Genomic DNA, 23,300 nt, shown 5'->3' with positions numbered 1-23,300 from the left:
CTACCCTTTCTGGCTAACATTGCATTGCCTGACACATGTTCATCATGTGCCAGATGTCTCATGTAGAGAGACATTGACAGTGCAATCCCAAGCAGAGTTCCACCCTTCTAAGTCTGTTGGAGCCAATGGGCTTAGAAGGGTGGTGTTCTTAGGACTGTACTGTGTGTCACATTTTACTTAGTTAACGTTAGAAGATCTTACCTATCTGTATAATGAAGTAGTTTGTAAATGCATGCAGACAAGAAATGTATCTTCATTCTTATAGTGATCCCCATAGTAGTTTTCCACTTAAGAACATATATCATTTGCATACACTATACCACCTATCGTGAAACCAGAGTTTTCAATTAGATAACCTTCATTTACAATGGGATGTGGTACCCAGTGCCTAGATGTTGCTTTGTAACACTGGTAGCAAGTTCAAAGGGAATGGAATGACTCTGAAAACAATTAATCTCTTGCTGCTTCTTTAACTGTGCAGCTATATACCTAAGTGAGATGAAGGGGAGGACAAGGGGAGAATAGAAAGGAAACGTTTCAGGAGGAGCTGCCCTTCCTGCACTAACAAGCGTTTCACTGGCACTCCCTGCAAGTGGTAATGCCTCATTAGCACTTCATTAACAGCTGTTCCTACTGAGCAAGTTCAATTAACATCCAATCCATGTGCAGCCTCTACAATCAACACATTTCCTGTTAGAACACATTTGTGTGCACAAGCCTTAGCGATGGTTGTGTGGCACCACTGCTCTGCCATAGCAGGATTTAGGGGGATGATGATGTCAGGAAATTACATTGTTTCTGACATGGATGCCAATTTGCCTTCATCCCTTCTGCCTCACTAGAGACTAGGTGTGCTGCAGTGCACCAGGGAATCTTTATTTCCTTTTCTTTCTTGAAGCTGTTTACAGAAGGGATATTTAAAGAAGCTTTTGTGTTTCCTGGGCCTGGAAGTAGAATGATAAACTTATGTTAACTAGAATACACAATTTAAAACATCCATCGAGAACAGTTTTGTGGCTGTTCTAAGCCATATTTCTAAGCACTGATTGTTGCTTTGCAATATTGCTTACAACCTGATAGATGAGCAGGCCAAAGAAGGGGAGACAAAGAGCTATCAGTGGTATGAAAAGCTGGAAAGTACTCTTCCCAGCGAAGACACATTTTTTTAGAGCATGAAGAGTTTTGTCCAAGGAGACAGCCTGGCATCCTGCAATCATGAGCCCTTGTCTCCACCGTTAGATACCACCAGCTTCTATTTACTTTTACTGCATTTTATAGCATCTATAACCTCATCTCAGGGACTCATGACAACTAAGCTGAAGAATAAAATCATTTCAATTTTCAATCGCACTGGTTTGTTTTCATGCTGATCCTCTAGATTTTTGTGTTTTAGCATATCTGTACTTCCTTGTTAAGCATGATGGGTCTCAGGTAAGTTATGATAAAATATAATAGTTTCCCTCCTTAATTGGGATTACCTTTTTTACTAGTTTGCTTTCAGACAGGCCAAACCAGGGCTTTTTTTCTGGGAAAAGAGGTGGTGGAACCCAGTGGTGGAACTCAAGACCACACAATGACATCACTTTGGGTCAGCTGGAACAAGGGTGTGTGTGTGTGTGTTTTAAAGTTTAAATTGTCCTCAGCGAAAATGGTCACATGGCTGGTGGCCCTGCCCCCTTATCTCCAGACAGAGGGCAGTTTAGATTGCCCTCGGTGCCGCTCGGTGCGGAGGGCAATCTAAACTCCCCTCTGTCTAGAGATCAGGGGGTGGGGCCACCAGCCATGTGACCATTTTCAAGAGGTTCCGGAACTCTGTTCTACCGCATTCCTGCTGCAAAAAAGCCCTGGGCCAAACTATATACTCCATATGCATAAAGACTTGCAACCAACTCTGCATGTATACATGTTTTCTAACTAGCAACAGGTGTGCACATAAGAAGATACCAGGAGGCAGACAACGTGCAGGGAGCTAGGAGATCAGCCTCCTACAGAGTTGCTTTGTAATTCAGTGAACTGGATCACTGTTAAAACAATGACAACTTTGGCTAAGTTGTCACTGCATGAAACTGTCAGCCAAAGGAAAATCTGGGGAGATCTGAGAGTTCAGTTTCATGGAAGTCAAATAGTGGAGTGAACAAAGGCATTTATGTAAGATGTATTTCCAGTCAAAGACTACTATCAGTTTTTAAAGGGTGCTACATGTATAGACCTGTTCAGGGTACAGTATGAGAGAGGAGTGGAAAAGAAGATTTTTTTTTAAAGCCTAAAATATTAGGTGGTGTCAAAAAAGAGCAAGGAGAGAAGGAGAAATGCCAATACATGTATGATATAGGGGTGTGCAATTGGATATTGCCAGCCCTAAACGTTATCTGACTTAGGCGATATATATATAAGATGGTCAAAGCCTTCCTGGAACAACTCCCATATCTCTCTTAACATCATGAATTAATTGTCAGGAATTTATCACAACCTGCCTGCCTTAAAAAAGTGTTTCTCCCTATTTCCCCAGAAAACAGTATTTCTCCCAGCCAGTCTTAGCCTGGGGACAGATCAGGTGAGTTGCCTTGGCCAATCACACAATCTTTCTTTTCAAGAAGACAGTTAGTGCTGGAGGTTGTGGCATGTGTTTGTCATTTTTATGTTTTGTATCAGGAACCAAAGCATGCAAGAAAATATTGATTTAGTCCTTTAATGTAAGTGGCAATAGGAGGTTGTATGTCTTGATCCAGTTTATAATCTGAATTGAAGAAAGCGAGATATTCCCAAGATCTTTCTTGGTGGTTGTGCATATGCCCAGATAAACCTGACCCACAATGATCCAAGAATTATGTGAATAATTTGTACAGCTCCCTGTAGGAAAAGAGCTGAGGGTGTGGCTTCTGAAGACCAGTGGGAGGGAGGGCCACCCTCACCATCACAATTTTTGCACTGACTTTCTCCCTGCGCCATTTTTTTCAATCTCAAACAGCCAAATGGAGCTAGCGGTTGGCTTGTTATGGGTAACATACAGACAATGTGCATGATTTCCCAAGCAGCAAAATGTTGTGAGGAGAAAAGTCCCATCCTTTCTCCTTATGCTTGATGCTCCTTGATTCAAAATGTCCCCTCTTGCTGCTGTTTGCCAATAAATAACAGTTCAAAGGCTCATGGATCTTACAACATGCTGTCCACTTTATTCCTTAGAATATCCTTAGAATGAGAACACATGATACGTAGTAAGAGTCCTGGTGGAGGCGGGGGAATCCCCTGCTACCACCCTCCACCCTCCTGTCACCACTCACCTGGTTGGCAGGGGGGAAAGCGGGGGAACAGGGGGGCTGGCAGGGGGAGTGACATTGTCATGCCATCCCAGGAGCACTCCCATGTTTTGCAGCAGGCCAATTTGGTCCCCAGCCAGGCCCATTTGGGGCCCAAATCGGCCCACTCTAAAGTATGGGAGTATCCCCAGGCCCTGCAATAAGGTGAGTGCTGGATCCCCCCTCTCCTGCCAGTAGGATAAGGGGATCTGGCAACCCTATACCGTACTAGAAGGAATAGAATATTGCAATGCGTTAATGAGGATGACAGGCTGTTGCTCATGAGTAAGTACTCAGACACCTCAGCTGCTTCAAACATAAACTTTATTTAACAAACTACAACCATAAATTTTTATAACTTTCAAGTTCCTTTTTTGTATTGTAGTCTTTGCTTCCTGTGAGTATACCCCTCTTAAAGTGACAGGCACATCTTCTAGAAAAGAATTCTCTTTAATACATCGTACAAAATATTCAGTGCATGCTGACTGGAAGAGTGCATCAGAAATGGGCCACTTATTCTTCTAATATTTCTCTGCTGATTAAAAACGACAGTGTTTGCAATGGAAGCGAATATCTGATGAAGAAACAGGTATTCTACCAGAAGACGTCACCAAAGAAAGAAGAACCAGGCCTCAGACTTATGACACTTGTAAATTAATATTGCCCTGACTTGGATGGATGGCCTAGGCCAACAGGTCTTGGAAGCTAAGTAGGTTGGATGGGAGACCACTAATGAAGACCAGGGAGTGGCAGGCAATGACGAACCACCTCTGTTAATCTCTTGCCTTCAGATCCTGAGCAGGGGTCACCATAAGTCAACTGCAACTTGATGGCACTTTACACATCCACCCACGCAAAATAACATTGGTTCAATGACTCACTAGCAGTTAGCCTTGTAGTGGTTGCTACAATAAAATTCCTACGGTCAGTTAATAAAGGGCACAATCCTGTCAGTTAAGCATTTTTTAAAAATCCATTGATTTTTTTTTTGCATGTGCATTAATTCTAGTATACATTTCACAAAATTAATTCCATTTTAGACTACAAAACAAGACAGACCCTGTGGTTTTATCCCATGTAATGTAATGTAACAAAATCACTTCAGCTTTTGAAATGAAAAAAGTAGCTTTGTTTAAAACACATTTATTCAAAATAGAAACATTTAAGTAAAATATTAAAATGTACACGAACACCACAGTTCATAGACCTCTCCCTCTGCTTACCTTGCTAACCAACAGAAGAAAAGGAGTGCCTGTCCGGACGGTGTTCTGTCGGACCCATTTGGGGACAGGAGTTCCACAAGTATGGAAGGAATGTGGCCCCTACAGAAGGATCCCTAGCCTGTGGCCCCTACAGAACTCTCTTGCACATTTAAAGGGGGAAATCAGCTGTGGAAACCTGATCATGCATGTAGATTGACCATTATTTTGTTGGGGCCATCTAAAACATATCTAAAGTTTGTATTTTACAAGTGGGGGATCCATGAGGATTTGCAGTGGAAGGGCATATCATTTTGCCCCTCCCTTTCTCCCTCTTGTTTTGTCTCCCCAGAAGTGCCTGCCACCCCGCCCCTTGCCTTCTCTCCCTCATGCCTCTTTCCCATCCACATACCAGTCTTTCCTCATTCTCTTGCTTCACCTTTTTGCCTTTTTTCCTCCTCCCACCTCCAGTTTTTACCTTCCCTTCCTCCTAAGTTTTACCTGCTTTAGTCTCTCTCATGCCCTCTGCCTATGAGTTGAATAACTAAGGTTTCAGGGCCTCAGCAATGGTCACCAAGATCTCACAACTTAGGACTGAACTAACACAGGCTCTGCCTCCTTCCTCTGCTATTTTCCCAACCTGGCGGAGCCAAAAAAATTGCATGGAGGAAGGCAGGAGGCCCCCTCCTTCCATGTAGTGGTGGTTTTGACCAGAATTGGGGTGACATGTTGCAGTTTGAAGGAGCAGCCAGCTGGAAACTCACTGCTTCAAAGTGGCAAGCTTCCCAGGCTGTCATCAGGGACACCTGTGTTGTCTAGTTTGGCCCATGGACTCATGAGATCTTGGTGGCATTTTTTTCTTAAACCAACTTATATGATTTTGCAGTTTTTAACCTCCAATGCATTTATACCAATCAGCTGTTTGATGGGAAGAGATATGCGTATGCAAGAGAATGAAAGAATCAATGTGTGTGAACAAACCTGGCTCCTGCTCTTCCTTCCAAATGACTGGTTCCTTTCCAAAAGGGCTATGTGCACCCAATCCCAGCTATGGCACATCCAACTAGGGATATGTGCAATCACAACGTAACCTTCCACAGATGTCTGTAGCCTAGCTGGATTGGTTTGCTCACTTGTAAAAAAACCTCTCTTACTCTATAAGCTGAATTTTGTCTATAACACAAAACTTCATTAATACTGAACTTTTTTTCTGTCCAATTCTGACTCACCTTGTATTGCCCTATATGAACAAAACCCTTTTAATAAAACATGGTTTCTTCCTTGAAGATAGTACATTTTCTGGTTTAATGTCAAGCCAGCAAAATAAATAATTGAGCTTTGTAACCTGACATGCTTTTTAGGTTTGCTGTTCTTGAATATAATGATATTAATAATATATTTCTTCCAAGAGGAAATCTCTCATGGCTAATGATTAAGATAGAGGTAAGAATACTACTTTGATTATTTTCTAGACTGAATAGAAGTCCATGGAGGCTTAACCCTGCGAGCTACTGTTCAGCTAGAGATAGCACCCCTGCACTGTTGCAAATGGTGGTGGTGTGAGTTGACCCATGATACTATGCAGTTGCAACATAATAGGTGAATGCTGCTAGGATAAAAGCTGCCCAATGTAGAGTCGCATGAGTTATTGGAAGACACTGATATGGTGGGGGGATGATTTGCCTTTGTGGTAAATGTAGAAACATCTAAATTTTGGACATTATTAGCCTCTTTACTATAATTCCTACATACTCGCTAGCAACTTTTTATAATGCAGATTTGATTAATGGCAGCTGAATGTTTGACCGGACCCCTGAACAGCAGTATGTGCCAGGAGATACGAAGGCTCTGTATATCCAATTATCAGATGCTGAGGATGGGTATGCATAGCTGTTAGTGCAGAGCAGCTTCCATGGCTGAAGCTCTATCATATGCTTGGACAGTATGCTAAGTCGTCATGTTAACAAGATGACTTTGCATACATGACTGGCATAAAATGGTGCTTTCGCTATGGAAGCTGTCTTGCACTGCCAACAGCTATGCCATAGGACTCTTGTGCCTATTTCTGTCTTATTCAGTGCAGCTAAAAGGTGGCAGATCAAGAGGCCAAACATGGAGGAGAATGGGAATAGCATTATTTTACAGGTCTTCTTTCAGACTTCCACAGAATAGTGGAAGTTGGTACAAGACTAGAGAACTATATTCATCTGCTTTGGACTCAGTTATAGAAAACCGTGGTATCAAAATTTCAAAATACAGTGCTATTCAGAAGTATTCAGGAGTCAGATCCTCAAACAGAACTTGTGGGAATGTGACTCTGAAAATAAAGCAGGTAGATCTTTTCTAATCTAAGGAAACAAGGCAGGCCAGCTATAAAAATACACGTCTTCCAGAATATCAGGCATTTAAGGTATAGAGTAGGACAGGGGGTTCTACATTGGGGATAGCTCTTCTTTTACACCACACATAGGTAAGATGGATAATCCAATCTGTACTCCCTTTTTTACACACTACAAATTTGAATCATAATACAAAATCTGCAATAAAAATCCTACTTCTTTAGCAGGTAATGAGATTTGTTGGCTTAAGTAGACAGATATCCATCTCCTGTCTCATTTTATGAATTATATTAATGTTGGTCTCAGTCCTGAATAAGGTCATCAATCTTTGTTAAGAAAGAGCAGGAACAAAGATTTCCTTTTATCCCTAAACTGTGCCCTATTGTGGTGGCAGTAAACGAAAAATTTGCATGTTTGTCTATAAGTGGTGTTTCTGCTGCAAGATGGAAAATACATAACAGTTATATATAACAGAAATAATGTAGTGGTGCTCTGACGAGTCCAATTTACATTGTCTGTTGCCTTCATAGAAGAGAAAAAATAGAACAGCTATTCAAACCTATTATTACATTTGAGAAATCATTAGTCTCACAGGAGTAATAAGTGTGCTATTAAAATTCTGAATGCATTTTCAGCTTCTGTATTTTAAAGAAAACATTATAAATATGCAAATTTCAGATAAACAAATCCAAAATAAAATGCACTGAAAATACTGATATGTAGACAAAAGTTTATTTACACCATACAACATTTTAAATATTTTATACACAGCTGCAGCAGGAAAAGCTACTCTTGAGCTTCCCAGAGAAAACTGCAATAATAAAGATGTGAAATATATTATTCATATAAAAGTGAGATTATTACTTTATTGCATTTAAAGCAATGAAGAATGTAGCTCAACAGACATTCATTTAATGACGACAAAACTTTGCTTTTTTATATTATAAAGTAAAAAGTGTAGTAATGGCCAAACAGACTGTTATAAACTTTAAAAACTGCATAAATATATACATTGTGCTTCATGGTGAAGTTTTCTGAAAACTAAACCAAATGAAGCTGTTACAACATGAACCGTTGCTTGAGGTTTATCTATAAAGATTTACCTTACAAATCCATTCCACGGGTACTTACAAGACACGATGGTAAGAATTGTACACCTGGGTTCTCCACTAGTTCGGGCTAGTGGGACTATACCATACGAAAAGAAATCACTCACTGACATTTGGCACATGAAGGTCCTGACACAGGTTCGCCATAATGTTCGGACAGGCGTTGTCAGGCTTCCCAAGTCTCTGGAGTGTCAGTGCAAATAAAATTGTTCTATATTTTTGCTTTCACATCAGTTTGTTTGCATCTTTTGTTAAACCTCCGTTTGGAAATCACCTTCTTGTACGTCTAGAGGCAAACTGAGACACTTCTCCCATTCTGCTGGTCTTAGTTCTAAAGCATCTTTTGCCTCTGTATCTAATACATTTATTGTGGTATAATGTTGGTATTCGCTTGTGTTTTTGAAACTGTCCCAGGGAGCCTTGTTGGCTGCTGTTGGATTTTCCTGTGAAAATGAGAAGAGGGAAGGAAAACAAAATTAAACTTCCTTTTTTAGTTTGGAGCATTTGAAAAAGCCACATGAAAAACAGATGTCAAAGAGATAAGATGGCTTTGAAGAGAGCCAAACTGGCTGATATTTAAAGTTGGTTGTCTCATTCCTTTCTATGAGCAATCAGTATATAGGAAGCCTTGCCAGCAGAACTGCCAACACAATTCCCCGTAGCTGGCTTGGAATAAAACATGGCAAGGGCTCACTGACCATCACTGACAGCTGTATATTTAATTGCCGTTTCCTAACTGTGATTGAGACTCTATTTGGGTAAAGGGTGACCCTGCAAGAAAATGTACTGAAATGTTAATCTGTTCCATGCACAATAATGGGATGTGACACACCACACATACCAGCCGTAAGCACACTATAAATCAATACAGATACAGCAGGTGAAAAATAGGTCCTAGCACTGGAGACTAGTGTACATATCCAACTCCAGTGATAAGATTCAACTGAGATGAGAAACATTTTTCTTTAATGCTTGGTTTAGCCTATATTGTTGAAAACATCCAGGGCACTATGTAGAGACCCAGGAAAAAAAAAACCCTGAAAAAAATGGAAACATTGAAGAGAACTGAAAAAAACTCTTATATTTTCTTGTTTGGAATGAGTGACATATTTTCTTCGATACTAACAGTGCAATCCTAAGCAGATCTAACACAGCAGGGCTTTGAAAAATGCAACTCTACTCAGAGTGGCATCGTCAGACTGTGTAACAGGAAGGCTTTTATGTAATACAACCTGTGTATACTTTAGACATATAAGATATTTTTTCAAGCATCTATTTATTGTTTAAATGTGATCAATAGCTTTCACTTTGGTTGTTGTGGATTTTCCGGGCTGTATAGCCGTGGTCTTGGCATTGTAGTTCCTGACGTTTCGCCAGCAGCTGTGGCTGGCATCTTCAGAGGTGTAGCACCAAAAGACAGAGATCTCTCAGTGTCACAGTGTGGAAAAGATGATGGCAGGTCATTTGTATCTACTCAGGAGGGGTGGGGTTGAGCTGAGTCATCCTGTAAGAGTTTCCCAGGGTGTGGAATGCTAATGGAGGGAGGCTTCACTGTATCCTGAGGAGGTTCTTTTGCATATGGATTGGTGCTTGATGTACTAATCTTCTCTGCAGGGCTATTGTCGGGTATAGAGTGTTTTGTTAGCCTGGTGTTTTTCAGGGCTGGAAACCATGCTCTATTCATTCTTAAAGTCTCTTCTTTCCTGTTGAAATTGTGCTTATGCTTATGAATTTCAATGGCTTCCCTGTGCAGTCTGACAAAGAAGTTGGAAGTGTTGTCAAGTATTGTAGTGTCCTGGAATAGGATACTGTGTCCTATTTGAGTTAGGCTATGTTCAGCCACTGCTGATTTTTCAGGATGATACCTTTATCATTTAGAGCCATGGTGAGGAAGAATTGAAGATGCCAGCCACAGCTGCTGGCGAAACGTCAGGAACTACAATGCCAAGACCACGGCTATACAGCCCAGAAAATCCACAACAACCATCGTTCTCCGGACGTGAAAGCCTTTGACAATATAGCTTTCACTTTGGTTTTTTTTCTTGTTTACCTTGTTTTTCCCCAGTTATTCTGAGACCAGGTTTAACTCATTCTGATTCTGAGTTTTTGTTCCTTGTGCGGAATATTTCTTTCAGTTTTGTTTGTCCTGCCTGATCCTGAATCCCTCCCAATTCCCATCCAATTTCTGGTTGTTCGTCATAGTTAAACCACTCCTCCCTCCTTCTGCCTCCTTCCCTTTCCTGGTTTTGCTTTCAACCTTTTTTTTAATTGTAAATTTCATACTGTCATAATGACCTAACATTGTAACAATAGATGCAGCAAGTTCTCTGAATTTCCAGCTTTCATTTAAAAAGAAAAGTTAGTCTCTAGCCCTTTCAGGTGTGGAGATATGCCTTTTTCCTTATATGTCCCCAATGGAAGGAGCAAGAGACTTACTTTTTTAAATTATGAAAGCTGGGGATTCAGAGAATGTGCTGCATCTATTGTTACAATGTTAGATCATTATAATGTTATTATGAAATTGATTTTTTTAAAAAAAAAAATTGCAAAAGTCCCATGGAGGAGGAACCTGAGCCTGTGTTAAAAATAAAAAAGAGGAGGAGGTGCTGTGACAGGACTGACAATGCCACTGATGACACAACACCCTTGCTTGAAAATCCTGATTATTTAGGGCAGGTGAGGAAGAAAATAAACTGACTCCGCAACTGTTAAAATGCAGAGGGAGTGCAGACATGTGGAAGAACTGTGTCCAAACCGATTCGAGCACTTGTGGATCAACTGCTAAAAAAATCAGAAATAAGTTGAGCATGCAGAAAAGCCTGAGCTGTATCGGCCATTTTGCTTGAAGAAAATGAAGCCACTTGTGCAATCCAAAGCAAAGTTACACCCATTTAAATCCAATGAAGTCTGTTTAGGATTGCATTGTTAATACCATTTTACAGAAGATGCATTTCATGTTAAAGCAGTAGGCAAGTTAAGATTTTTAGCAAAGAAAATAATGCATTTTTTTCATTTTCCCTCAAGCCCCAGAAAAAACCATACCCCCACGGTTTCAAAATTTCTAGCAGCTTTACATTTGTAGTCCTGTGTACCTGAGAGGTAATTTTCTTCCCTATAGCCAGTCATAACTTTAGAATTTAACTAAGGGAGCTGACATGTACTGGATCTATGTGGCAAGGATGTATAAGAAGAGTGCCATTATGGGTGGCTTCCTAACTGGTCATAGGATTCTTTTCCTTGGAAGATCACAAAAGTTTAATTAGGACTATATGGGCACCTGCAATTCATAACAGCGTTCAGTACTGAGGTTGATCTGCTTGGAGTGTGTGTGTGTTTGTGTGAACTTAAGCATATACAGTCTAGCATTTTTAAGAATGGCTATGAATTTGACCTCATAAATTCTCCACAAATTTTTCTTTTTGTGAAATTTGATGCTGAATATTCATATTTGAGATCAGTATTTTACATTCAGTGATGTTTGATTTTAAATGTTAATTTAAATCATTGATATTTTACAATATTTTCAGCACTCGATAGTCGACATGCAATGCTGTTGAGGCTGCAGTCCTTCATGTCTGCTGGGGCATCTGAGAAGAATGAATGGCTGGAAAAGCAAGGGAAGGGGGTCCTGGAGGAGGAAAGGCCACACAGCTTTCCATGCATCATGCAGAGAGCCATATAGCTCCTTCCTGCTTCTTTACTGTCACCCTCCTCCATAGTGTTGCCAGTATGTGTGTGTGTGTGTGTGTGTGTGAGAGAGAGAGAGAGAGAGAGAAACCATTCAGTGGCATACTGATGTCATATCCAGTGCAAAACTGGAAATGGCATCATCACAATATGATGACACTCTAGGATTCACCCAAAACTCTGTGGTTAACCACTTGTTTAACTTTATAGTTAACCCCTTCATTCCCCCTCCCACTGCCTCGTTGAGTGGCAGTGGGGAATGGGGCCCACACTGGGAGTTATAGCAGGAGACCTGCCCCCTTTCTCCTACATAAAAGAAAGATTAAAGCATGATGGAAATGGCAGAAATGGGTATTTGTACACCCTTTTCTTCACTCAGGTTGCTCAAAGGAGTAATTTTACCCACACAACAGCTCTGAAAAGTAGTTTATGCTGTGAGGCAATGACTAGCTCAAGATTCTTCAGTGAGCTTTGAAATGGACTTGGAAGGGCATTCCCCACAATTAACTAAATACTCTAGCTATTGCACTGCATTTGTTCTCAGAAGGCATTTATCATAGAGAATGTTTTATTTTTAGATGTTCTTATCTCTTGAATTTCAGCAAGAAAGGCGGACTATAAAATAAATAAATCTATGATACCTCTGTCTTCTTGTAAATTTGCACATCATAATAATAGGACAAAAAAGGAAGTACTTACCATGCTGCCTGATTTTGGTACATCTCGAAATCTGTCTAGTGTCTGAAATTTTTGATTTAATTCCTGAAACAATTCCATGTGCCTCTTCCTCGTATGCATGACCTTCTGCAAAATGGAATATAATTGCTTGATATTTTACAATGAATCACAACATAGTTTTAACTATTAAAGCAAATTGAATGTGGCTGGGCTGTCTCTTTTTCTATAGACAAAAGAAACGGAAATGAATTTCACTGACTCCTATTTGATCTTTGTAATGTACTTCCTGGATAAGGGCGTGTTACTTTTTCTCTCTGTCTTTAATTGAACTGCCAAAACCAGTAGCTATTTCTTCTTTCCCACTGCAGACGTGTTAGGAATATAGCAGCCAAGTCTGTAAAAGATCTTCATTGTTTGTCAGTTAACCACTATCTAAAGAAATGTGCTCAATGTTGAAAAAGTTAATGTTTTGGAAAATAACATTATTCAATAAGGTGAATGTGAACATACCAGTACTTCTATATGCTTCTCATTACAATAACATTACTCCAGAATTCAGTATCCAGAAATATCATTGTGATGGATTATTAGTTGTGATATGGCATCAATCATGTAACGCTGCTGCTATGAATGTTCATTGTTTAGTCATCAATAAGTCACATTGAGTGCAGGGGGTTAACAGCCCCACAGAGATACAGAGATGAGCACGCTTCAGGTCAAACTAAACAAGATGGAAGTCATAGATCCCCGTACATCCATAAAGGCTTAGTTGCAGTTAGGATTGCCAACCTCCAGGTGGGGCCTGGAGTTCTCCCAGAATTACATCTGATCTCCAGACAACAGCAATCAGTTTCCCAGCGAAATTGGCAGCTTCACTGGACCATAGGGCATCACATCCCTGCTGAGTTCCCTCTGCTCCCCAAATTCTGCCCTCCCCTGGCTCTCTCCCAAACCTCCAGGAATTTTCCATCCCAGAGCTGGCAACCCTAGTTGCAAATGCAACCATCCCCCCCCCTTTAAAAGCCTATTCTGGGAGACAGTTTTGACTTATGAAACTGTAAGGGGTGGAACGTTTAAACCCCTTCTTTCTTTATGGCTCTGTTCCAAACCAGGGCCCTCTATGTTTGCAGTTGAGATGCATAATGAACACATGAAGCTACCTTATATTGAACCAGAGCTTTGGTCCATCAAAGCTAGTTTGGTGTAGTGGTTAAAAGCGGCAGGACTCTAATCTGGAGAACTGGTTTTGATTCCCCACTCCTCCACTTGAAGTCAGTTGGGTGACCTTGGGTCAGTCAGAGCTGTCCAGAGCTCTCTCAGTCCCACCCACCTTACAGGGTGATTGTTGTGGGGATAATAATAACACACGTTGTAAACCACTCTGAGTGGGCATTAAGTTGTCCTGAAGGGCAGTATATAAATCGAATATTGTTGTTGTTATTATTATTATAAGGTCATAATTGTGTACTCAGACTGGCAGAGGATTTCCAGAGTCTCAGGTAGGGATCTCGTTTCAGCTGGAGATGTGAGGGATTGAATCTGGGACCTTCTGCTTGACAAGCAGATGCTTTACCAGTGAGCCACAGTTCCTCCCAGGATCTTTGACTTGCCTCGTCTGATCCTCTGGTTCCTGTTCATCTCTGTTATCACTCTTTCTAGGTTGCTTGTAGCATATAAAATTGATTGGATTTCTTTGGTCCAGCCTAGTTTGCAGCATTAACATAGGGAGAATTCTCTCAGAAGGAAGGGTGGGCTGTACCAGTTATTTACTTTGACTGGTACTGAAAATATTATGAAAATTTATGTGTGGATCTCTCTCTGGCCAACAAATCACAAACAGGAAGAACTAATTTCTTCATACGGTCAATATATTTGTTTTATAAGTTCCTACAATAAATGTGGTGGGATTCTAGGAACATGAATCCCATCCCAATTTCAGGGCTTTTTTTCTGGGAAAAGAGGTGGTGGAACTCAGTGGGTTGCCCTCGGAGAAAATGGTCACATGGCTGGTGGCTCCAGACAGAGGGGAGTTGAGATTGCCTTCTGTGCAGCTTGGCAGCAAGGAGGGCAATCTCAACTCCCCTCTGTCTGGAGGTCAGGGGGCGGGGCCACCAGCCATGTGACCATTTTCAAGAGGTTCTGGAACTCCGTTCCACCGCGTTCCAGCTGAAAAAAAGCCCTGCTCAGTTTCAATAAACAGCAGAAGCCGAGAGCACTTTTATTACCTTGGCCTCATCTAAAACACAGTCGGTATCTTCCAACACAAAGAAAAAAGCTTGTTTTGAGATATGCCCACCATTAGCGGACACATAATGAAAAAGTTCTCTAAAGAAACATGCATACAATCTAGCTGCCCAAGTGCTTATTAGGCTCTGATGTCCTGAGGAAATTATGAGTTTTGCTTTTGAGTAAATTATCCCAGGATCAGGAATTATTACAGCAACTCTCAAGTTAAGAAAGTTTCTTGATAGATTAAATTTCTGATGCTAATGCAAGAACAACATGATTCACAATCTGGGCATGAGACCATAGCAAGCAATTATAAACCAATTAACCTCACAAGAAGTGAGGGGGAGAGAACAGGAAGCAGTTCTGCAGGATTCAGAGAAAGCTTTCTTGCAAAACATCATGTGTCAAAGAGATAGCTGACCTAGATTCAGGAAGGCAGTCTCGCATAAGCGACAAGCTGGAGATTTGTAAGATATTAATCTTAAAGTAGCTAATGCTATGTAGCCATCTCATCCCTATATAAATGATCAAAGTGTCTCAGGAGACTGGTTCTACTTCCCAGATGGATACTGGCTTAAGTGAGGAGCCCCGCTACAGGAAGTGAAGTATATTTTGTAGACGGTTTTTTTAAACATACAAAATAACACAGAGTGGGCATGAAAGGCTACAAACTTAAGAGAAAACTGAACTCAATCGAACATTTCATAATAAAGTGAGCCTTTTGGGTGCTTCTAAGGGGTTATAGGCTACGTGTCGGCACTGCTGAAAATAGCAACCATGCAGCTCTTCTTCCTTCTTTGCTGGTATTTACAGAGGAGCAAAAGCTGTGATGTTATTGCACTCAGTTCCACAAGTTGGCAAACAATAACCTATGGGTAGGGGCAAGGAAACTGCATGTTATCCAATATGAATCTGTGCAAGAGGTGTAGGGCTGCTTCCCCCAGTTCCCATACCTCTAGTTCTGCCGCATCTGAGCCTAATGCTAAGTCTCTGCTTTGCTTTCATCATTGCTTACATGAAAGCATTTCAGCAATGCAGCTTCCATAGGGAGATGTTTTTGCAGCCGAGCAGTGAATTCTTGCCTCACTCCTGATATCTTGCAGCTGCCTTTTCCCTTTCCTCTCCAATATTGACAAAAACTGCCTACACCTTTCTCCTTATGTCCCCACAATGGAGTGTGGAAACTTAATTTTTAAAAAATGAAAATCAGGAACTTCAGAGGAATTAAAATGTGAAATGTAAATGGATAAATGGCAACATAATAAAATAATTGTGGCATAGCACAATAGCAACTCAAAGTTTTTTTAAAAAAAGAAATCCACAAAAAGACCTGTGGTGGTGAGACAGAAAACAAATGGTAAAAATAATGCAAATGTGTGAGGAACCTTTGCTGGGCTGGAAAATGTGCAAGATTCCTTGCAGACAACACGTAGCACACCTGGATAGTGTTCTTTCCAAAAATACTGGTTTAAAATAGGTTTGGGAAAGAGTATGTTGAGGACAGAGAGACACTGTAGAAAGAGGATGCTAACAGCATAACATGTTGTTGAAGCTAAAACACACACACACTCCAGTTTGGTACCCAAGGCAGGAGAAAAAATTCTGCATGGAAAGAGCATAAATATTATTACTTTTATTTTGAGAATGTTTTAGATATGTGTAATGAGAATTGCTTTGTGGAGCAAATTCTCCAGGGATTCTTTCTGTAGTTAATAGGACAAGATCATCCCTGGCATGGAAGATTTGCAGTTATTTTCTCAGAGGACAGGATTCCTTTTACATTGCATATATTTCCATGTCAATATGTATAAATATACCTCATTCTCAGCATGACCCCATCTGAGGATACTTAAGTCTGTGGATGGGGGCCATATTGAGAGAAGGGACATTTGTCTGCAAACTTTAGTTACCTCCCAAGTTTGCAGAAAAACCCCAAACCTTTAAATGGGGGTGGAGGGTAATGTACAGTGCAGCAGGTAGGCAAGGCTGGCAGAGATGGAGGAAAGGGACGAGGAATGGGAACCACTTCAACACCCCCCCCATGCTTTACCGAGGCAACGACACTGCAGGCGTGAGGGGGAGGGAGGTCAAAGAGGAGGAAGCTGCCTACTTTGCTGAGGCAGTGGTGCTGAAGGTGAGTGGGGAAGGGAGAAAAAGATGCGTTTATCTTTGGAGGTCCTGCTTTGGGCACCCCACCATCTGAGATTAGGGAGTTGGTGACCTGGGAGAGGGTCTTCTCAGTCACGGCATCAAAACTCTGGTCCTCAGGGAGGCTTATCTGTCCCCTTCTGTTGCCCTTTTCCACCAGTGAGTGAAGTCTTTTTTTGTTTCATTTGGCATTCCATCATTTGGAAAAATGTGAGTGGCAACCCTGTTTCAGCTTAATTGCCATATGTGCCCCTCATTTGTCAAGCCTCCAAACCCCACTGATGTTTGTGGCATGCCGGTTTGAGCAATACTGCTTCCTAGAAGTTCCAAAATACGCAGCAGTTGGGAGACTTAACAAAATGTACAGGCATTTTTAATAAACACGTTGACAGACAACCGAAAATATGTCACAGGATGACTGATAAAGGAGAACAAAATGTTTTGAACATGTATGGTATTATTTATCAGATGCGGAAATCTGCTCTCCTTAGCAATAGGAAGGATGTCTTCGAATCAGTTGCTATAGAGAAAGATTCTAAGAAAGAATCACATGGAATTTCTGACCTTCTAAAAGGCACCGTATGACTCACAATTCTTGCTCAGTTCTGTGGTTATATAATTTTTCGTTATACTTAAAAAAATTATAATTGCTTGATTGGCTGGTTAACGCGTCATGTTCTTCCTACTTGGTATTCAGTTTCATAGATATTGTTAAATGGGCACCTTTAAATACTTTTTTTCTTTTTGTGCACAGACAAAATGTGTGTTGCAATGGCAGTCGAGTGAGTCCAAAATTTGAAATTCTTCACTTTGCATTGGCTCCTTTTCTGTTTTTCATGCAGCAAAACAGCCTTATGCAGATGATAGTTCTGGGGATATCAAGGCATGGTATGAGGGTGAGGGGAGAATGGGAATGGGTACCAGGCTCCAAACTACCTTAATGGGTGGAGGTTGGAGCAGGATCAGCAAACACAATCCCTCTTTTGTGCCTCAGTACCACCAGAACTGTCACCTGCATACAGCTATTATTTCTAGACAAGTAAGAGTAGAGTCACCCTGACCTGGACAGCCAAGGCAAGCCTGATCTCATCAGATCTTGGCTGCTAAGCAGGGTTAGCCTTGGTTAGTAATTGGATGAGAGACCTCCACGGGTTGCAGAGGCAGGCAATGGTAAACCCTCTCTGTTAGTCTCTTGCCTTGAAAACTCCAGCAGGGGTCGCCATGACTTGTTGGCATTTTCCATCCCCCACCAAGAGCAGAATCATATTGAAGTCAACACTCCATCAGTGCTCTTCTGTCTCCTCTTTCTTGAACTGATTTGGTATTTCTGTAGCACCAGGCAGAGTTGATTCTTGGGTCCTACTTATTATCAGCCCCATCAGGGATGGTGCATGGCTCAGCAGTAGGGCATCTGCTTGACAGACAGAAGGTCCAGGCTCAATCCAGCATTTCCAGTTAAAAGGATCAGGTAGGAGGTGAAAGACCTCTCCCTGAGACTCTGGAGAGCTGCTGCCAGTCATAGTAGACAATATTGACCTTAATGGATCAGCGGTCTGACTAAGGCAGCTTCATGTGTCCACTCTCATTCTCGCTCTCTGAATCAGGCAATGGGAAGGCGATGCTGGGGTGATCATATGCAAAAGGGATAGCACTTTGGCCTCTTCAAAGGGCTGTGAAACAGGAGCATTCAGCAGTTGTTGCTTTCTTTATCATGGCGACATTTATATGTCACCGCTAGAAATTTCTGTCTTTCTTAGAGCACTTAAAGACGGCCTTAAATAGAGTCACCACAGTAGGATACTTGATATTCTGTGGTGGATTAGACAAAAAATGGTAATTGGGTACTAAGCAAACTCAAGGGAGAAAATGTATGTGTAAAGCTACAAATTATAATGGATTCCTGTTTTTACAAGATTTCCCAGCACATAGTCTGTGCTTCTGCCTCAGTTCCTGGCAATGTGGTAGAGTCTGAACAGCTTTAGAATGATCACCCCCAAATCTAGTCTATAGTCTAAATTTTGAGATGGCTGGAGAGTTTTATCCATTTCCAGGAAAACATAAGACCACAGAATAGTTTCCTATGCCAGTGATCAATTAACCCTTGTGTTGCTACAATCTACTCCAAATCAGATCAGTTTGATGACTTGCTTCCAATTGCTGTAAAATGTATAATTAATTTTGCTTTCAAAGAATATAAAATTTGCCCTGCCAATTAAGAACACTCACTGTTTAATCAAAATGTTGTCCTGTTGTCATGGGAGGATGTGATCTAGTTTTCATGTGCATGATACTCTTTTCTTAATAAGTCACTTGGAAGTGGCAGTGTACATTTCTTGGACTTCAGGCACTTCATTATGAACAATTCATGAAAACTATATGCCACTTTTTCCCTTTACTCTTTGCCTAAGAAAGAAATCCATGTGTTTCAACTAGCATTAGAGACCAATCTAAATAACTGCTGGATTTCATATTTTCAATTGTAACCTTGTATAGCTTGAGATCTTTGTTGTATTTAGTGTAACTTGACACCATACTCCAAACATAACTTTTTCCTCTCCTCTTAACATTTTTGTACAAAATATGTAGCTTGAAGAAGAGTTCTGGAGAACCTGAAAGATTGCTCATTACTTAGGTTCCAATAAAAAGATATTACATCCACTCTGTCTTTGAATTTTTTTCTAATGGACCAATGCCAGCTACCTGCAATTTTTGTCAGTTCATGAGAGAGTACCACTGCTATTTTTACATAGTGTTTTTATCAGGTAAAATGATAATGGCAAGGCAGAGTTTTTCCTTAAAAGCAAGAAGATTTCTCACAGCATATTTTGCACTGTTTACCGTCTGTGCCTGTTCACATTAATATGGATGATTCTTCAAATTACAGTTAGTACATGCTTCTCAAATGATGATAAAGTGATCCTAAGTGTATATTGGCTATGCAAACATTGAGAGGCTTCAGCTTCACAAGAAAACATAATTAATTATATCAGGTAGTTAACTTGCACGAACAGGAAGCTTATGCATAAACCAACATCCCACAAATCTTTAATATTCACTGAACCAACCAACAGGAGTGTGTGTGTGTGTGTGTAGGGGGGGAGGTAATGTTCTGCACATCTCAATTCTTAACATAATTCTTGAAAGTGACATCCATGGAAGCTATTAACACTTACTTTAAGGTTAGGGCGGTCAGATCAGAGTGTTAGGTGTTAACCCAATAAACCCAGCTAATCTCAAAGATTTTTTTTCTAGCAAGTAACTATTTCTAGGATTCAAGTAGCGTCCTCCATGCACAAATCAACTAAATAATAAAGTCCATGATTATCACTTTCTGTTCGAACATTTAGATGTCTAACAGTGCAATCCTTTGCAGTGTTACTCCACTCTAAGCCCACTGATTTCGATGAGCATAGACTGGAGTAACTCTGTGCAGGATTGTAGTGTCAATGTAAAATAGCCCAAAGGAACCTAATATGAAAAGCAGATGCTTACGATATATATGGAGAAGGGATCAGGGACAGAGCAAATCATATGTCTGCAGAAGGTTCCATGCTCAGTTCATAGTTTATCCAGTTTATAGGGAGTCATTAACAGGGTTGAGAGCTACTGCTAGTCAGAGATGATACTGAGTGAGATGGACTCATGTCTAAGTTTCCTGATTAACCTGTAGATCTAGTCTCTACCTGTGAAACTAGATCTCGACTGAGTAGTCCTATGGAGCCAGAAATACTAGGGATAGGAACATATGCATAGGACAAAGCCACTTCTCTTTCTCTATCTCTCTGGAAGTGTCTGCGGTCTATGCTGCCTTCATTCTGTATTTTTAAAATAATGGAAATGGGAAGTATGCATGACCCATGTTCTATCTGACTAGTGCGTACCTCAGTATGCAATGGAGTTTCCTTATTATTTGTTGGAAACTGTCCTGGCTGGTGCCATGATAGCTTTCAGGGGCTTTCTTTTCTCCAGCTCCAAACTCACAGATCAACACTGGCCATCTTACAGTGCACGTATTTAAAGGCTTTATTATATGTAAATGAGTTCGAGTCTTCTTTTCTCACAGGGGAACCTATAATCCTCAAGAGAGGTGGCAACCTCAAAATAATTGATAGAGATTTAATTTATGGGGAGGGGAAATGATTCCTGCAGCTCTGGTGAGAACAAATGAAAGGAAGATGTAGAAATAGTTCCCCCTCTTTAAATCACTAAACGGTGATTTGCATTCTTATTTTCCTTGCCTTCTAATTTTGTAATGCTCTTTGAGTCTCAGGAAGAAAAGCAGACTATTAGACAGACAGACAAACAAACAAACAAAAAACAAATCTGGGGCAAAGGGCAAATTACAAATACAAAAAAAATGTAAATAATACAGATTTATCTATTCGTTTGGGGAAGGAAGGTGGTATGGTATAGCCCAATCTCATCTGATCTCAGAAACTAAGCAGGGTTGTTGCTTGGATGGGTAACCACCAAGGAAGACTCTGCAGAGGAAGGCACTGGCAAACCACCTCTGCTTCTCATTTGCTTTGAAAGCCCCATACTTGAGTTGCCATAAGTCGACTATGACTTGATGGTATGCGCACATGCGCGTGTGCATGCGCACACACACAAACTCATTTCTTTACAATCAACATATTCCACATTCTCATTTAAGAAAACTCTTCAAACTTTTTTCTTTTAAAATCACATAACAAGTAACAAGAAATGAACAATTTTAAAAAATCATATTTGTATTGTTCATGGGATTCATTTCACCAGCACTACAAAACTTTTTAAAAAGTTCATTACTATTAAAAGGTTTGCATGAATAAGATGGATGTAGCCTGATGCTTAAATGTTACCAAGCAAAATTCCATATAGTGCAACCTTACAGAATGTTCTGTTTCAAGTAACTACCTGCCCAACCTATTAAAAGTGGGGACACCTGGCCTCAGAAGAAGGAAGGGCAGGTTTGTAGGGGAGAAAACGGTCCTTCAGATACTCTGGTGCCAGACTCAATGGAGCAAAATATGCACCATATGAATTTACTGCACAGAGAACAGTCTATTGTCCTATATAAAAGTTGACTTACAATGTATTAAAGCAAACCTGTCACATTCATTTTTCTTTAAATTAAATGCAATTGAACTAGTAGCAATAATATAGGTAAACTTACTTCAAAGTCGAGGTCCGAATAACGCGATTTTCTTCTCTATTAAACATAGGAGGGGAAAAAAACACAACTGTGTATTAACTTACTTTTGTACTGTATTCATTCTGAATATCTCTGGTTTCCTTAATTGAATATTGATATGTTTAGCTTAGTGTCTTAAAACATTTGGTAGAACTGTAGCAATTTGTCAATATGAGACTCCATTTGCTTACCCCATAGGGGACATCCTTAATCAAGATCTCTTCTGTAAAATTTCTGCTCCAACTTTTGCAAACAAATGACTGCTATTATCCAAAACGAAGTACCTAAAATAGGGTTTTGTAACCACCAGGTAGCTTTTCATTCGCTTTATGGTAGAGGTACATGTGGATGTTGTCTGTATGAATCATAGTATACACATTTTCATATCATGGCAAAACCATAAACATGTCTACAATGCAGCTAATCATTTGCTTGTGTTTAAGTGTGTGTGATTCTACCCTAGAAAAATCTACTCATCACTAGAGATGGGCACGAACAAAAAACCCCCAAACATGATGTTCATTGTCATCCACGAACAGGGACTCACGAACAACCACGAACATGGCCCTGTTCACAAACATGTTCGTGGTTGGCTGTTCATTGGGGTCAGCAGGCTCTCCTCCAGCCATCATCCAAGTCAAGATCCCTACTGCACCACTCCCAGAAACCTTACCTGAGCAGGCAGCAGGAAAGGTACCAATAATAAATAATAGCTTGGCCCAGAGCCTAGCAGCAGCCCTGGAACTTGAAGGGGTAGATCCCTATCCCACCACACACAAAGAAAATTCAAGCTCCAATGCACTCTCTTTATCAAAATGCCAACAGCAACTCTCTCCCTCTCCACTGTCTGCAAACTAAGCCAGAGCTGGGAGCCCCCCTCCCCCCTGCTCTTTGCTCCCTTGTAACAAATTTGGAGCTCCACACTTGAAAGGGAGACCTGCCTATCAAGCTAAATTGGGCTTAGATTGGGGTTTCCAGGGCAACAGCAGGAGTTCAGACAGAGTTCAGACAACCCCTGCCTAAGTTGCCAAGGGAATTGATTGCAGGTGCCAGACTGTCTGGCTTGACAAACAGCAACTAACAGCAACGAACGAGGCTTGCAAGGACCACCTGTTCGTTTAGAATGGGGTCTCATGAACAGCTTGTTCGCGAACAGCAGATTGAGCTGTTCGTGGCTTTTTTGGGTTCGTATTGCTGTTCGTGCCCATCTCTACTCATCCCACACTGCCATCAGGCCATTTTATGACAAGAAAGCCTTTAAAACCTGGCCATCTCGAAATATTAGTCATGCTAATTGTACACCTTGTCATTATGGAGATTTCAAAGCTTATTTTCTGACCTAAAACTTTCATCTGCATTATATTAAGTGTTAGCTAAACATATGAAACTATATGGTCTAATCATTGGCCCTCTAACTAAGTAGCAATGGCTCCCAAGGACTG

General features: G+C 40.8%; 1 protein-coding gene across 1 annotated transcript in view; it reads right to left on the bottom strand.

Moving 5' to 3' along the window:
- Positions 1–7,544: 7,544 nt before the first annotated feature.
- Positions 7,545–23,300, bottom strand: part of ADGRB3 (adhesion G protein-coupled receptor B3) — a 654,643-nt gene continuing 638,887 nt past the window's right edge. The window contains exons 29-31 of the mRNA XM_054979153.1: positions 21,841–21,876; positions 12,330–12,434; positions 7,545–8,386 (exon numbers count right to left, since the gene is read on the bottom strand). Of these exons, the coding sequence (XP_054835128.1) occupies positions 8,195–8,386; positions 12,330–12,434; positions 21,841–21,876 (333 nt within the window). The 3' untranslated portion in view covers positions 7,545–8,194. The remainder of the gene's footprint in view (positions 8,387–12,329; positions 12,435–21,840; positions 21,877–23,300) is intronic.

The sequence above is a fragment of the Eublepharis macularius genome, chromosome 1 (assembly GCF_028583425.1).
Source record: "Eublepharis macularius isolate TG4126 chromosome 1, MPM_Emac_v1.0, whole genome shotgun sequence".
NCBI lineage: Eukaryota > Metazoa > Chordata > Lepidosauria > Squamata > Eublepharidae > Eublepharis > Eublepharis macularius.
This window is presented reverse-complemented; position numbering and strand designations above follow the sequence as displayed.